At 48.9% G+C, this 15,390-nt stretch overlaps 1 protein-coding gene across 2 annotated transcripts; it reads left to right on the forward strand.

Moving 5' to 3' along the window:
• The first annotated feature begins 3,498 nt into the window (after window positions 1–3,498).
• On the forward strand, window positions 3,499–15,000 carry CCNE1 (cyclin E1). 2 transcript variants are annotated; one of them, XM_049864690.1, is made up of 12 exons: window positions 3,499–3,562; window positions 3,921–3,967; window positions 4,062–4,149; window positions 4,414–4,482; window positions 9,135–9,280; window positions 9,386–9,521; window positions 12,123–12,269; window positions 13,102–13,197; window positions 13,432–13,566; window positions 13,673–13,784; window positions 13,878–14,035; window positions 14,345–15,000. In XM_049864690.1, the coding sequence occupies exons 2-12, from the start codon at window positions 3,945–3,947 to the stop codon at window positions 14,465–14,467; spliced, it is 1,233 nt and encodes a 410-aa protein (XP_049720647.1). In that variant the 5' UTR covers window positions 3,499–3,562; window positions 3,921–3,944; the 3' UTR covers window positions 14,468–15,000. The 2 variants fall into 2 exon arrangements, with proteins under 2 accessions (XP_049720647.1, XP_049720648.1); XM_049864691.1 differs by lacking the exon at window positions 4,414–4,482.
• Window positions 15,001–15,390: the final 390 nt, after the last annotated feature.

Genomic DNA, 15,390 nt, shown 5'->3' on the forward strand with positions numbered 1-15,390 from the left:
CCATGATTGGATCTAGGGGCTCAAAGGATCAAAAGCCGGCCTTCCAGCTTCTCTGCCTCCTCCCTTCCCCCAGGGCTTCAGTCCAAGAAGGTTCACCCTGGGTGGCAAGATAGCCTCCTGGCTCCAGTCCACTCAGCCTAGCAACCCCAGAAAATTTTCATTGGTTCAGCTTGTGTCATGTGCCTATCACTGAACCAATCACGTGGCCACGAATGTGGTGCTCTGATTAGCCAGGACTCTCCCTTACCTGGTGTTTCTAAGAAAATGTGGCCACTGACCAAAAGGGAAGCGCCAGGGTCTTCTCTGTCCAAGCTCCTGCTCTGTCTTGCAGCTGTGCTTGTTTTCAGAGAACCCAAAATGAGGTTTTAATGAAAGCTGGGGATATGGTGGTCAGACTCGGGACAAAGCACCTTCTTCCTCAGCCCTTGCTGACGCATTCCCCACATCTTGTCACACACACCCCCTGTGCTTGGAGTGTCTTCAAATTAGTCTCTGTTCCTTGCAACCCTGAGCTGAGCCCAGCATCCACAAATGCCAGCTGCCGTCATTGTTCTATCATATACTGAGTTTAAAAGCTAACTGTAATTTTCATCAGGGCTTTTTAATGGATCCAGCCTGCTGTCTAAAGAAGTGTTCACTGGACTTCCTCCCCTGTGTAACAGGCTTTTAGGCCAGGCCTGGGACCATCCATTGGTTTGCCAATCCTGTCCCTGTAAGCCCCCCTACCACACGCGGTAGCATGAGCTCAGTTTGAGCAGCAACCAAGCCTTGGGGAGCACGGATTTGGGCCCTTGACTCTAGCAGTCCTGGCAGACGAGTGTAGACAGGTTTCCAGGGCTGAGGGATGGCTGGAGCCAAGCCTCCCGGGCTTTCCCACACTCTGGTTCCCCAGCGCTGTGCTGCAGCAGCTCTGGGCAGCCTCTGTGGTTGACAGTCATTGTCTTTTGTGCATGTCTTTTGCATCTGGCTTCTTACATTCAATATTATGTGTGTGAGATTCATCCATATTGTTGTGTATTTCAGAGGTTTGTTCTTTTTTTATTGTTGTGAAGTACTCCATTGAATGAATATGCCAAAGTGTATCCATTCTACTGCTGATGAACATGTCAGCTGGGATATTGAGCACCTGACCTCTCATGCATTGCTGGTGAGAGAGCCAATTGCTACAACCACCAAGGAAAAGGGTCTTGTTTATCTCTGTTATCCTTATAACTATGTGCCAGGCACCGTACTAAGCGATCACCTGCGTTATCTCACTTAATCCTTGCAATGACCCAGGAAGCAGATAGTTGCCATCTGTTAAAGAGGACAATCATAGGACCAACATTAGAGCGCCACTGTGAAGTTTCACTGGGATCACGCTTTGATGGATTTAGACCAATGCTGCCATCTTGGAAGTGCTGTTTACGATACCTGCTGTGAGTCAGAATCAACTCCACAGCACACAGTAACAGCAATTGTCATTACCAAAGAGCACAAGGATCAGGAGCCTGGGTTCCATGCCCACCTAAGAAGCCAGCCTACACAAGTCACCTCAGCTGCCCTAGCCTCAGAGCTCCTGGGAACTCATGAATCTGCTGACGAGGATCTCTGGGGAAGACACAAGACCTGATCTTCAATAAGATCCAGGCTCTAACTTCAAGGAGCCAGCCACTGAGGGAGGGAGGAAACACTGAGACTGAACCAGGAAGGGCCTGAGAGTATTCAGGAGCCCTCTGTTAAACCCTCCTTCTAGAAGTTGAGTACAATTACCAGTGACAATTGTTCAATACCTGTCTCTCCCACTAGCACGTAGGCCCCACAAAGGCTCGGGCAGGGTACATTTCATTCATTCATTCAAAAATATGATTTAGGGGTCTCCCCTTTTTTTTTTTTCCTCCCCAGACATTATGCCAAAAGCTGGGGGATACAGCTGTGAACTAGACAGACAAGACAGCAAGGGGGACATTGACCAAGGAAACAAAGAAGTGGCCTCTGCGAAGGACCACAGCAGGGCAGTGAGATGAAGGGAACTCCTGCGGAGACAGGAGTGCTCTAGATTAAGTGGTCACTAAAGACCTCTGATGCAGTCCTGGTGGCACAGTGCTTAAAGCACTCGACTGCTAACCAAAAGGTCGGTGGTTCAAAACCACGAGGGGCACCAACGGGAGAAAGATGTGGCAGTTAGCTTCCGTAAAGATTCACAGCCTTGGAAACGCTATGGTGTCGGCTATAAGTCGGAATCCACTCCATGGCAGTGGCTTTGAGTTTGGCTGAAGACCTCCAAGGCTTCTTGGGGGGATGAGCACCACAAGGGGTCCAGGCGAGGGGAAAACAAGTTCCAAGGCCTTGAGGTAAGAAAGGACAGAGGGTGGCCGCTGCAGCGGTGGGGAAAGGCTCAAGGAGGTCTGAGAGGGAGAAGAGGGGCGGCTTATTCGGCGCACTGCAGACCAGGGTAGGGAGTGCGGATTTGAACCTAAGGTTGATGGAAACCCCGCGTCCGAAAGGCCTTTTGGTGGGGGAGGGGCATTCGTGGAGGGCCACATGGAAGGCGCTCGAGTATTAATTGAATGAATAAATGCACAGATAGAGGGACCGACGAGAGCCGACACGGCGCCAGGACAAACAGCTGGTGCACAGGCGGCCCCAGACCCGCGGCCAGAAAGGGCCGGCAACCACGCGCTGTGACCTTGGACACGTCCCCGCCCGGACCCGGGGCCCGGAACCGTGCCTGCGTCTCGAGGGCGGGGAGGACGTGCCTGGAAGGACTGGGCGCGCGCGCGCAACGGGCCGACGGGCGGCGGGGCCTCGGCGACCAGCAGCCTCCGGCATCCGCGGGTCCCGGCGCGAGCCCTAGCTGTCCGCCGTGTTTACATTCCACCCGCGACGGCCACGCGGCTCCCAGCAGCTCAGCGCCGCGCCGCCCCGCCCCCTGAGCTCCGCGGCCCGCCCCTCGGCGGCGCTCGCGCCAGACTTCTCCCGCGTTCCGCCCGGCGCGGGCTCTGCCGCTCAGGCCCCGCCCCCGGCGCGGCCCCGCCTCCCTACCGCGCGCGCTCTGGCTCTCCCGCGTCCCGCCCGCGCAGAGCCGCAGCTCGGGCCCCGCCCCCGCCCAGGGCCCCGCCCACCGCGCCCGCGCCTGTCCCTCCGGCGCGCAGGCCCTGTCACTTAGCCCCGCCCCGGTCCCGCCCCGGGGAGGCCCCGCCCCGGCCCCTGGCCCCGCCCCGCGCGGCCCGGCTCTCCTCAGCTGGCTGGCGCGGAGGCGGCCGGGGCGGGGCCGAGGGCGGTGGCGGGGCGGGGCGGTCCCCTCGGCGGCCGCTGAGGGGCTCGGAGCGGGGCGGGGCGGGGCGGGCCGGGGCTGGCGGGAGGGCGCGGGGGCGGGCCGGGGGCCGGTTCCGCGCGCAGGGATTTTAAATGTCCCGCTCGAAGCCGGGCGCAGGAGCAGCCGCCTCGGCAGCCAGCGCGGTGTAGGGGGAGGCGCGGATCCCGCCGCCGCGCGCTCGCCGCCGCCCGCCTCCCGGCTTCCCGCTCGCCCGCCGCCTCCCGCCTCGGCTCGTGCCGACGCCCGCCGAGGAGCCGGCTTCGGGTAGGGCTCCGCTGCGGGCTGCGGGCTGAGGGCCGGGGTCGTCAGCGCGGGGTCCCCCGGGGAGGGCCGAGGGAGAGGTGCTGCGGGGAGACTGAGGCAGCCCGGGCGCCGAGGCAGGCGGGACGCCGGCGGGCTTTCGGGGGGCGCCCGGGGCCCGTCAGCCCTGCTTCGAACCCGGGATCGCGGGCTGTTGGCGGCGCCGCGGGTGACAGGCCACCCCGGGCCCATCGGCCATTTTCCCGGCCGGCCCAGGAGGCTCCCGCCGCCGCCCGCGCGGGAGGGGGAGGGGTGCCGCGGCCGCCTGGCCCGCCGCCCGCCCGCCCCTCCGCCTCACCCCTGCCCGCGCCGTGCCCCCCAGGCCCGGTCGGAGCCGCCCTGCGCCATGCCGCGGGAGAGGAGGGAGAGGTGAGTGCCGGCGCGGGGGGGGGGGGAGGGGGAGGGGTGGCGGGCGGGCGGGACGGGGGCTCACCCGGCCGTGGTGCCACCACCCGCTTTGCAGGGATGCGAAGGAGCGGGGCACCATGAAGGAGGACGGCAGCAGCGATCTCTCTGCTCGCTCCAGGAAAAGGAAGGCAAATGTGGCCGTTGTGAGTACAAAGGGGACAGGTGGGGCCAGGACCCCCCGTCTTACCTGGGTACCAGGCTGGGCTCTGCCCACAAACTTGTCCAAAGGGGCTTAGGCGGGGGATGCCTTTGGCAGAAATGGCGCTCATGACCTAATCAACTTTCTTTTCTCTCTCCCTCTCTCTCTCTCTCTCTCCCTCTCTCCCTCTCTCTCTCTCTCTTTCTCTGTGTGTTTTGTCTCTGGGTTGTTTGGTGTGTTTCTGTGTGTGGGGGTTGTTTTACCTTAGTTTTTGCAGGATCCAGATGAAGAAGTCGCCACAATTGAGAGGACTGTGAGAAGCCAGTGTGGCAGTCAGGTACATGTGCTCGCTGACCTGGTCCAGCCGGAGGGCCTCCCCCTCTCCACGGTCAAGTTGGGTTTATGCCCTGCCACCTCCTGCTGAAGGTCTTTTCTCTAATTCCATACAGTCCACACAGCTGAGCACTGTGCCTGCCGGTGGGCACTGGCCTCTGCCAGCCTTGGGCTTCCAGGAAGGTCTTGTGCTCCTGACCAGCACGCTCTGAGATTATAGATACGTGCTGTCTGGAAGAACCAGAGCGGACACTAAATAACTCAGTCCTTTCCTTTTACCCAGGAGTCCTGGGTGGCCCAAACAAACTGAAAGGCTGGCAGTACAAACCCACCCAGAGGCGCCTCTGAAGGAAGGCCCGGTGGTCCTCTTCCAAAAGATCACAACCTTAAAAACCCTATGGGACAGTTCTACTCTACAACACGTAGGGCTGCCACAAGTCAGAAGCGACTCAGGGCAACGGGCTTGGTTTTTTGTTTTGGGTTTTTTTTTTTCTGTTTTTACCCATGAGGAAACTGAGGCCCAATTGTAGGAAGAAAGTAATCCAGGGATGTATACAGGCTGGGGGCAGAGTCAGGCCTGCAGCCGTGTCTCTAAAAGCTCACGAAGGACGGAAGGTTCTGGACACAGAACTCTCAGGGTGACTGTGATGATGGGTGCTTGTGTGTGTTTACAAGCACTGACTTCCCCACCCACACTTAGATTGTTTTGTCACAGGGGAGTTTAAGGACCTTTTTTGCTGCCCTGCCCCTACCCCATACTTAGGTCCAGTTTCAAACCTTCCACCTATTCTGGCCGTGGGAGTTCCTCCAGCCCATCCAGCAGTTAACCACTGTGATCAGGGCTCATCCTGATCTCATTCTGTGTAATGATGTGTGTGTCTCCACACATTTCTCATTGACTGGTCCATTTCTCTCGTCCCTCCCTTAAGTAGTTTCTGTCGAGTTTCCTGCATATAGGGTGCCGTCATAATATCAGAGATTCTTTGCAGCGAAAACTTGCATTATCTCTACACCCAGAAATGGCTGAGACTATAGTTAGCGTTCCACTAGGGGAAGCAATCTATCTCCAAACTAGCTGGTCAGGCCTGACGCTATCGCAGATAAAAGCTGCGCGGGAGTAGTTTTCAAGCTGTGTATGCGGTCCTGCCTGGGTCAGGGCAGCGAGCAGTAGCCACGGCAGCCGGGCTGGGAAGAGTGAAGGGCTTCAGAGCTGATGGGCCGCACTGTTTGCAGCAGCATTCGTCACTGCACTGACCTTAGTATCAGGCATTTCTGGGGCAGATCTGCTGAATATTCAGCAAGGGTGGAGGGTTTCTTTCTCTGTTAGAAGAAAGAGTTTAGGAGAGGGAATGGACGGCACATCCTAAGTTCTTTCTCCCCCTTTTATGCCCCTAAAGAGAAAAACTTCTTATCAAGCAAGTGGATTTCCGAGGTGTTATAAAACGAACCCCTACTTGTAAGAATCAAAATTGTTTATTTTCTTAGCTGTGTTTCAAATGGAAAGGAACTTTGCAACTGAAGGTAAAGCAAAGCCCCCCATGTTGACTTCTTGGTGCAGTTTCTAGGGTGCCTAAGACAGGGCCCTGTCCTGGCACTGCGGAGCATTGATAGCTGGGATACGTGAATAGCCATATTATTTCCCACTAGAAAGCATTTCGTGGTTGTCCAGAGACTCATGAGAACAGGTTTCTGTGTGTTTGTAGAGTAGATAGCCTGAAATTTATCCATCTGTTATGGAACAATGTCTTTGTTATTTCTGTGTAGATTCATGAAGCTAGAATTTGAGGACACAACAGAACCTTTTTAACTATTAATTACACAGAATTTTCCTCAGGAGTTATTTCAGCGGGCCAGTCATGAGTATAGGACAACACTCTGGTATAGCCCAGTACAACAACCCAAGTTTCCTGGAGCCGTCGTGCCGAGTGTGACTGCTTCATCAAGGCCGTCCTTAGTGAAAAAGTGCCTTTTGTCTAAAGTCCAAGGAGCTCTGGTGGAGCAAACAGATGAATGCTTGGCTGCTAACTGAAAGGTTGGCGGTTCGAACCCACCCAGCAGCTTTGCAGGAGAAAGACCTGGCTATTTGCTTCTATAAAGACTACAGTGAAGAAGACCCAATGGGGCAGTTCTACTTGGTCACATGCAGTTGCTATGAGTTGAAATGTACAGCACCTACCAACAACATCTAAAGTCCATTTAGCATACATACCCATTTCATTGTTTTATTTCTTGCACATGACCCAACATTAGTTTTGGAGCAGAGTCTGGGACTTTGCTAATTCTCAGAAAATCATTTGGCACAATGTAATTCTATCCTTAGTTGTGGCATAAGACATCAGGGATGGTTAGGAGTAGTCACAGTTGGTCTCTTGCTGTTCTCCCATTCTTTCCTAAAGCCAGTCTGATCTTTCTTCCTTTGAAACTTGGTGTACGCTTCAGGCTAAAGACTTAGACTTCATTATCCTGCTTCTTCTGGAAAAGGCCAGCTTTGGGAACCGTTTGTCTGCGTGTGGTTCACCTGACTTGTCTGTGAGCTGCAGGTTGGGAACTGCTGCCGGTTTACCACCAAAGGCCTGCTCAGCTGTGCCAGCCGCCTGGCTGTCGAGGGGGGTACCAAGCTTCTGCCTTCAAAACTAAGCTTCAGTCTCTTCTTGTATGAAGAACAAAGTGAATTTAGAGCAGTTGTAATGTGATCTTCTCTGAGTCAAGGAAATGCCACCGGCACATGGTATTAGAGCTGGGGAGGAGGGTGCCCTTCTCGCACAGCTGTTGGCAGGCGCTGGGATGGACGATTTGTCTGCCCGCTTCTCTGCGCATCAGGTGGTGAAGAGCTTTCTCACCTTGCCTATCTCAGGAGACTGAAAGTGCTCAGGTGTCCTTGAAGGTGGCCAGTGTGCTATGATGGCCACTGTGGACCTTATCTTCCACGTGGCATGTAGAGCCCAAGTCCTCAGGGTCATTTATGGTCATCTCAGGTGTCTTTTTTTTTTTTTTTTTCTAGTCAACGTTAATGGCCTTTCTGCATTAAAAAAAAAAAAAAAAAAAAATTGCCAAGAGTCTAAAACTTCCATTGCTGGCAAGATTGTTTCCTGCCATATCTTCAACAAAATCATTGTGTTATAACTTTAAAAATTAAACATAGGCTTCTTTTTATAGTATGAAGTTCAGCAGAGCAGTTTAGAGGTAGCTTTAAAAAAGAAAATTTTCCAAATGGTGCAATGACCTTAGTCTTTTCCAAACATGGAGAATTGAATAAAATTAAGTATTTGAAAACTTTAAAAGAAAAGCATATTGGCTTGGTTTTTAATGATTCATTGATTTAGCAGGTATTTGAGTCTTACTTTGTATAGGGCTCTGGGTTCAGGTGTCTTTAGGATTTTGCCACAGAAACGAGTAAGTGTGGAAAACTGGACAAAAATTTCAGTTTGCACCCAAGTTGTTTTCTTTGATCTGTCTTTACCGTGTCCCATGGCAGTTTTTTTTTTTTTTTTTTAATGTAATCAGTATCTAAGCTCTTTTTTTTTTTTTTAAGCTCTATCTGCATGAACGTCTTAGTATAACCCGGGATCGTTGCCTGATTAGGTTTTTTTTTTTTTTTGCACTGATTTCGTTTTGCTTTGAATTAAGGAAAATAGAGGATCTTCACTGTGTAGCATGTTTGGCTCTTCCTGTAACTAAGGGAGGATATCACATCCTATGTGTTCTTGTTTCAAAATGGAGGAGTCTAATGAGAATGGCAGTTGGTGTATATGTTTGATCTTTTATAGTTTTCTGTGTTACACTTTTAAGAAAGTTTAGCAGATGAATTATACTTGATAAAAAACAAATCTTTGGCTTGTGACAAAATAATCCCTGAGTAGGGCCGTCCCTGGATGGTGCAGACGGTTAAGCGACTCCCGTACTAGATGAAAGGTTGGCAGTTCGAACCTAATTCATCTTTTTTCATCATAGTTTAAATAGTTGCAAAGATTATGTTTCTCAGAATATCGTAAATATTGATAATTGATCTTTGCTAATTAAATTACTTTAAAATGTATCCAGTGGAGTACAAATATCAGCTACTTGATAGCCACAATCATAAATTTTAAGAATATATGAACAAGCATATCTAATAGCCAGAGGTGCCTCAGAAGACAGGCCTGGCAATCTGCTTCTGGAAGGTCAAGCCTTGAAAACCCTGTGGAGCACAGTTCTACTTTGCACTCATGGGTCACCATGAGTTGGAATCGACTCAATAGCGACTACAAATGACAACAATCCCATAGTATTTCTTTTTCCTAAGCAATTGCAGAAGTCATGCCTAGTATTTTACTGAGCTATAAATGGATTTGTCTGTCTTTTTTTTTTTTTTTTACTGTAAGAGCTATTGGCATTTTATTTTACCCTTCTGTTCATTTTGTTGTTCAAGTACCCCATATAAGGTGGTAATGTGGAAAATATTCTTAGGTATTTACTTGTAGACTCCTAAGCTGATGAAATAAAAGCTTGACATCATCTCTGTGGCTTTTACTTACCCATCTCCATCTCACTTTAGGCCTGAAGGCTATTCTCCAGTGGGATATTTTTTTTTAATACTGGCCAATCTACAAATCAGTGAATGTAAAAATAGCCATTGTACATCAGGCACCAAAAACAAAATGTGTTTGTCTTTTATAGCCTTGGGACAGTAATGCAGCCTGTGCAAACCCCTGCTCCCTGATCCCGACACCTGACAAAGAGGAGGGTGAGCTGGCATACCCACATTCCGCCTACGAACCTCCGAGTTTCGCGCCAACGAGAGCCTCACCACTGCCAGTTCTGAAGTAAGTGTCGCTGTACACGTGGCATCCAGACCTTCCACTCCGTGTCGTCACCGTCCCCTCCCTCGTCAGTCTGGGTGCTTTCTAATACTCGTTTATGTTCGGTAGCTGGGCAAATAGAGACGAAGTGTGGAATATCATGCTAAACAAAGAAAAGACCTACTTGAGGGATAAGCACGTCATGCAGAGGCACCCTCTTCTGCAGCCGAAGATGCGCGCCATCCTTCTGGACTGGCTCATGGAGGTGAGTGGAGTCCACCCTTTAACTGGAGGTGTTGACTGTTTCTAGAATATTCTGCACCGTTATGATCTCTGCGTGTTTGATTCCATTCCGTGTTTTTGAAGCTGTGGTATATTGCGGTGATCTTCTAACTCTTTTACTTGCTTCCTTCCTTAAATGAATTTCTGCAATCTTTTTACTCCTGAGATGATTTTGTTCTTGTTGGGTGCCATCGAGTTGATTCCGACTCAGAGTTGACGGTAATCTTTTTTGTCTCCAAGGTTAAATAGTTGCAAAGGTTATATTTCCCAGCATATTGTAAATATTGATAATTGATCCTTGCTAATTACTTTTGAATGTATCCAAAGGAGTACAGATATCAGCGACTCTATAACCAGGGTCATAAATTTTAAGACTATGTGAACAAGCGTATCTTTTACAGTCAGAAATTTTACATTGTTCGTTTTTACTCTCTGAAGTCCATTCCCCTTTCCCTGTAGGATTTTGTCCTCCCAAAATACATTGTTTACATCTTTTATCAGTTACCTCACACTTCCCTGCAGCAATCACTCAAAATAATAAGTATTACTAATTTTGATAGATAATTGTTAAACATAAGAAGTGAAGTTTTTTTGGCAGCACACCTCTTTCTGGAATGAACCGTGGGTGGCTTACAGGGCCTGGCTTAAGGAAGGCTTCCCAGACGCCATTGTGAGACTTGGGGTGGCTGGGGGTGGGCTTTCCTGTGAGTGGAAGAAAAGCATGTCAGGCAGACCCGTTCCATGGAAGGGTATGCATGGAAGTTGGGAATCCAAACATTCCCCAAAACTGTGCTGTGTACCCTTTGAAAAGCCTGTATTCCCAGGGTGCAAGGGTTAAGAGCTTGGCTGCTAACTCAAAGGTTGGTGGTTTGAACCCAGTAGCGGCTCCAAGGGAGAAAAGACCTGGCGGTCTGTTCCCCTAAAGATTACAGCCTAGGAGGCCCTATGGAGCAGTTCTACTCTGTCATACAGGGTCACTGTGAGTCGGAATCGACTTGACGGCACACAACAGCATGTGTACCCTGGTTTCGCTAGTCCTAGAATCAAACGCCCCACTGCCACTAACCATCTGTGTGCCCCTGGTCTGGCAGGTCATTTAACGCTAAGTCTTAGTTTTCTCATCTGTAATGTTTTCTAGCAGCGTTTTCCTTGCTGAGTTGGTTAGGATGGAAAACAGCGTCTTCCAAATGCCACGTACATAGTTTGCTTTTCTTTGTTGCCCCCTGAGAATGTCGACGTTTTCTGCACTGCGTGCATTGCAGGCCTGCTTTTAAATTACAGGCCCTGCAGTTGCGCCCCCAGCCCCGCCCCGCGTCGTAGAGCCCTTCAGTGCCCTTTGGAACTTACATGGTTTCTTGAAGCCTTAGGTATAATATGTTTTAATCTCTCGGGCTTCAGTTCATTCCCCTAAAAAGACTGCGAGGTTCTATTTTGTATAATCAATTGATGCCATTAGGCTTTGAAGGAATGTTTTTTTTCTTAAAGGCAATCAAAAATCATGTAATATACCATTGAGAGGATAAAAAAGGATGGTTACCTTTATGTCTTTAGTGGGACAAGCCTGGAGCCCAGGATTCACAGGCCTGCTTGTCTGTGATGATGTTACGTTTCTCCACCCCCAGCCCCGCTGAGAATCTGTGTGAGATAAAGGCAGTGGGCTGGGCCAAACAGGTCTGAGAGGTCCTTAGAGAACAGAAGGCTTAGTTTCACTTCTAGTCAGGTTGTAGTTGTTTCTTTATAAAAACTGAGGCTAAATATAATATGGCTCAGCCTACGCTTCAGAAATAGTCTTTGGTAATTGATGAAATTTTCTTATTAATATTCTGTGGGTTGTTTCTCCAGCTCTTTTTCTATTATTAATCCCCTGAATTGCAGTCATTTAAGATGTCCTGTTTAGTAATGGCAGTGTTGATGTATAGTGTTATGTGTCTACGTAATCAGATATTTGGTGATAATGGGGGAGGGCTAGTATTTTCTGGATCCTTTTCAGCTTCATCAGTGAACTATTTCTCCGGGTCTCAGCAATCCCGTGAGGTAGGCAAGGCAGCTCTTGTCCAGATTTTATCCTTTGAGATATCTGAGGTAAGTGGGTTTGCCCAGGATTGGAACCTAGCCTGGTACTGGGTCTCTGGGTCTTTTGAACACTCTTTTAAACAGATTTTGCCTCTTGTGATTTACAGTGTTGTATACCTGTTGTAGTCTTTAAGTGTGTGTTCCCGGTTCTAAACTTTCTTACTAAAATTGCCCAGTTGTGAGGAAATATACTAGTTCTTTCCTCGAGTCATAATGAAACTTGTCAAGAGGGAGGCATTCTTTGAGAGAATTCGTAGTTTCTCCATGAAGATGCTGCCTGTGAACGTATCTTCCTTCCCCGGCCTTACGGACGTGTTCTTACTGTGACATCAACCACAGAACACTCCATCCTTAGATCTCAGTTCCAGTTAGGGACAAGAAGGTAACCATCCTTTCAGGAAAGCAGAGTTGTTTCTCTTGATGTGGTTATATTGTCCACCAAAACTCATAACAAGCCCTCCCCCACCCCTGCCCAGTAACTGTTCTAAACCTTTCTAAATCCCTTTTTCAGGTGTGTGAAGTGTATAAACTTCACAGGGAGACATTTTACTTGGCACAAGATTTCTTTGATCGGTATATGGCAACACAACAGAACGTTGTAAAAACGCTTCTACAGCTTATTGGGATTTCATCTTTATTTATTGCAGCCAAACTTGAGGTAAGTCATTTTTAAATATTTTTTTATGTAGCACATGCCGTTTCTTGGCTTCTTGAGATTAGGCGAAACCAAACCCGTTGCCGTCGAGTCCATTCCGACTCATAGCGACCCCATAGGACAGAGTAGAACTGCCCCATATGGTTTCCAAGGAGCGCCTGGGGGACTTGAACTGCCAGCCTTTTGCCTAGCAGCTGGGCTCTTAACCACTACACCACCAGGGTTCCATTTGTTTATTGTATATATCCTAAATGTTTGTAATTTGAGGCCCTTTAAAGTTGACTCGTGCAGAAAAGGCTAGAAGCTAACCCAGAGAGAGGTAGTGAATATATAAAGTGTATACGTTAGTGTAGTTACTTTAAGCAAAACATGGAACTTTGAGGTTTTTAACAGAGAAATCACTTCGAATATGGACTCCACACTGTGGAAACTTGCATTTGGGTTATCGCTGTTGTTTGGGCATTAGTTGATTTAAGAGGATTCAGTTTTTGGTGTGATTATAGAAGGTGTATGGGTCTAGCTTTCGAACATGCTGGTAAAGCCATTGAAAGGATGAAATTTCCAAAAATAGCCCCAATGAGTAAATGAAACAAAGTTCAGGTTGTCTTTTGGGTTTTTTTTGGCGGGGTGGGGGGGGTGATGTTTTTTGGCAGGGTTGGGGTTTCATTTCTTTCACAGTTAACACATTTTTGACCTCTGGAGTGGCTTCTGTCTTTATTCCATCCATATATCCTCTTCTCTTTCTGTCTATGCCAGAGCACAAAAAAGAATTCTAGATAAGTTAAAACTACCCGGAATTGCCTTTTTGCCACTGGTGTCTTTTTATTTCCTCTAGGAAATCTATCCTCCCAAGTTGCACCAGTTTGCATATGTTACAGACGGGGCTTGTTCAGGAGATGACATTCTCAACATGGAATTAGGCATTATGAAGGTAGGTTACAAGGTAGTTTGTCAGCCCTTTTTAAATGTATACATAGTATCTTTTCTTCCTTAACTGGCTAGGTGTTCTCCAGCTGGACACTTTGTGGCACAGAACAGGGCAGTATTTGAACTCCTTTAGTGGACTGAGGGAATGCAGTCTCCCAACGGGGAGCAGAAGTGTCCTGTTTTTGTTTTTGCTCTTTTTTTTCTCAACCACTGGGCCCTTTTCTCTGTTTGCGTTTAGGCCCTGAAGTGGCGTTTAAGTCCCCTGACAGTTGTGTCCTGGCTGAATGTATACATGCAAGTTGCATATCTAAAGGACTTTTATGAAGTGCTGTTGCCGCAGTATCCCCAGCAAATCTTCATACAGATTGCAGAGGTAAGCGGCTCCGTTCCCCCTCCTGGGGCTCCCTGCCCCGCAGCTAGGTTGAGAACTCCACAAGGCACATGTGTTGGCTATTTCATTCTTCTTTTCTTTTCCATAGCTTTTAGATCTCTGCATCCTGGATGTTGGCTGCTTAGAATTTTCTTATGGCGTGCTCGCTGCTTCCGCCTTGTATCATTTCTCTTCGTCTGAATTGATGCAAAAGGTTTCAGGTACGTTGGCTCTCCCGTGAGTTCACAAGGCGTGTGGCACTTACAAACCACTTGTCGGCTTCAGACTGATCCTCAAAGGTATTTTCATTTCAGGGTACCAGTGGTGTGAGATAGAGAGGTGTGTCAAGTGGATGGTCCCCTTCGCCATGGTCATCAGGGAGACGGGAAGTTCAAAACTGAAGCACTTCAGGGGCATTCCTGCTGAAGATGCTCACAACATCCAGACCCATGTCAACAGCTTGGATTTGCTGGTCAGTGCTGTTCCTTGTTTCAGTCCTTTTTCCCAGACAGACCCGTAAAACTGCCCAAACAACCTCTATGCTTCCCTGTTATCCTAGTAAAGCTCTGAGTTCTTTTAATTTCTTGAAAAAGAAAAATTCTGGTCAGTAGCTACTGCTGTTTCTCAGTGTTGGGTAGGCCAGGCAATTTTAGGTTGTTCTTCACTATTTTTCTTTCATTTGCCTCATAGAAAAAGCACATAGTAAGTGCTTTTCGCATAGTAAGTGAAGGGCACTTTATTCTCATTTTTAACATTTCTCCCTTTTTATTCTTACCAACAGGACAAGGCCCAAGCAAAGAAAGCCATATTGTCTGAACAAAATAGGGTTTCTCCTCTCCCCACTGGGGTCCTCACGCCCCCACAGAGCGGTAAGAAGCAGGGCGGTGAGCAGGAGACAGCGTGACCACGCCAGCGTTCTCCACCAAAGACGGTCGTGCCGAAGTGCCTGCTCAGAGTTCTCCTGTCCGCGGCAGCAGAAGCCTGCGTTAGCTTTCCAGATATTTAAGTGGAAGAGTGTGTCTCTTCCTCAACAGAAGTGTTTCTGTAAATAGCATTGGACAGGGAGAAGTGTATTTTATTGAATGCTTAGATTATTTTAAATAAATGGGTCAAGTACACCAGCCACCTCCAGAACACCAGTGAGTGCTCCAGATGCTGCTAAGGAGGGTGCTACTTGACTTGATTGACTGTTCACACGAGTAACAAAGGCTTGAAGTTGAGGAGTGCCACCGTTACTGTTGGCCTCCCCTTAGGTGTTCTGGGCTGCGGCCTGTTACGTGGAGCAGGTGGCTGTGAGCATTGCAAACAGAGCCCGCACCAGCTGTGCTGGGGGCCTGCTCTTCACACTATCAGTTGACAATGTACAATGCCTTTTATGAACTATTATTTTGTAAGTGCTGCTATGTCTATCCGTTTTTTAATAAAGGTAATATTGTCTTTGAGACAGCTGGTTTTATGAGCTATGTCTGATAATTTAAGTGAGAAATCGACTTTCACCGTGGCTCTATCAAGCTTTCCTTTCTTCAAGCTCCGTCTTTCAAGCAAGTACATTTAAAAGGAAACCTTTGAAATGAGCTCCATGTGTGAGCTCGTCTGCCTCCCGAGGGCCCCCTGAGGCGGGAAGGAGGCTTCAGTTTAGCCCCTTCTCCACAATGCCCTGCATAAGGGGCTGCCCGGTGGCTGGCTGAGGCATTCGTGGCCGGGTTGTCTGGGTGGATTCTTAGGTATAAATTCGTTCCTAGGACTTGTTAAAGGTCATAATGAATCTGTAATTAGTTTTATTTAATACCCTTTTCGCCCTTATCCAAACCTTCACCTAAAGAAGAA

Source organism: Elephas maximus, chromosome 21, assembly GCF_024166365.1.
Source record: "Elephas maximus indicus isolate mEleMax1 chromosome 21, mEleMax1 primary haplotype, whole genome shotgun sequence".
NCBI lineage: Eukaryota > Metazoa > Chordata > Mammalia > Proboscidea > Elephantidae > Elephas > Elephas maximus.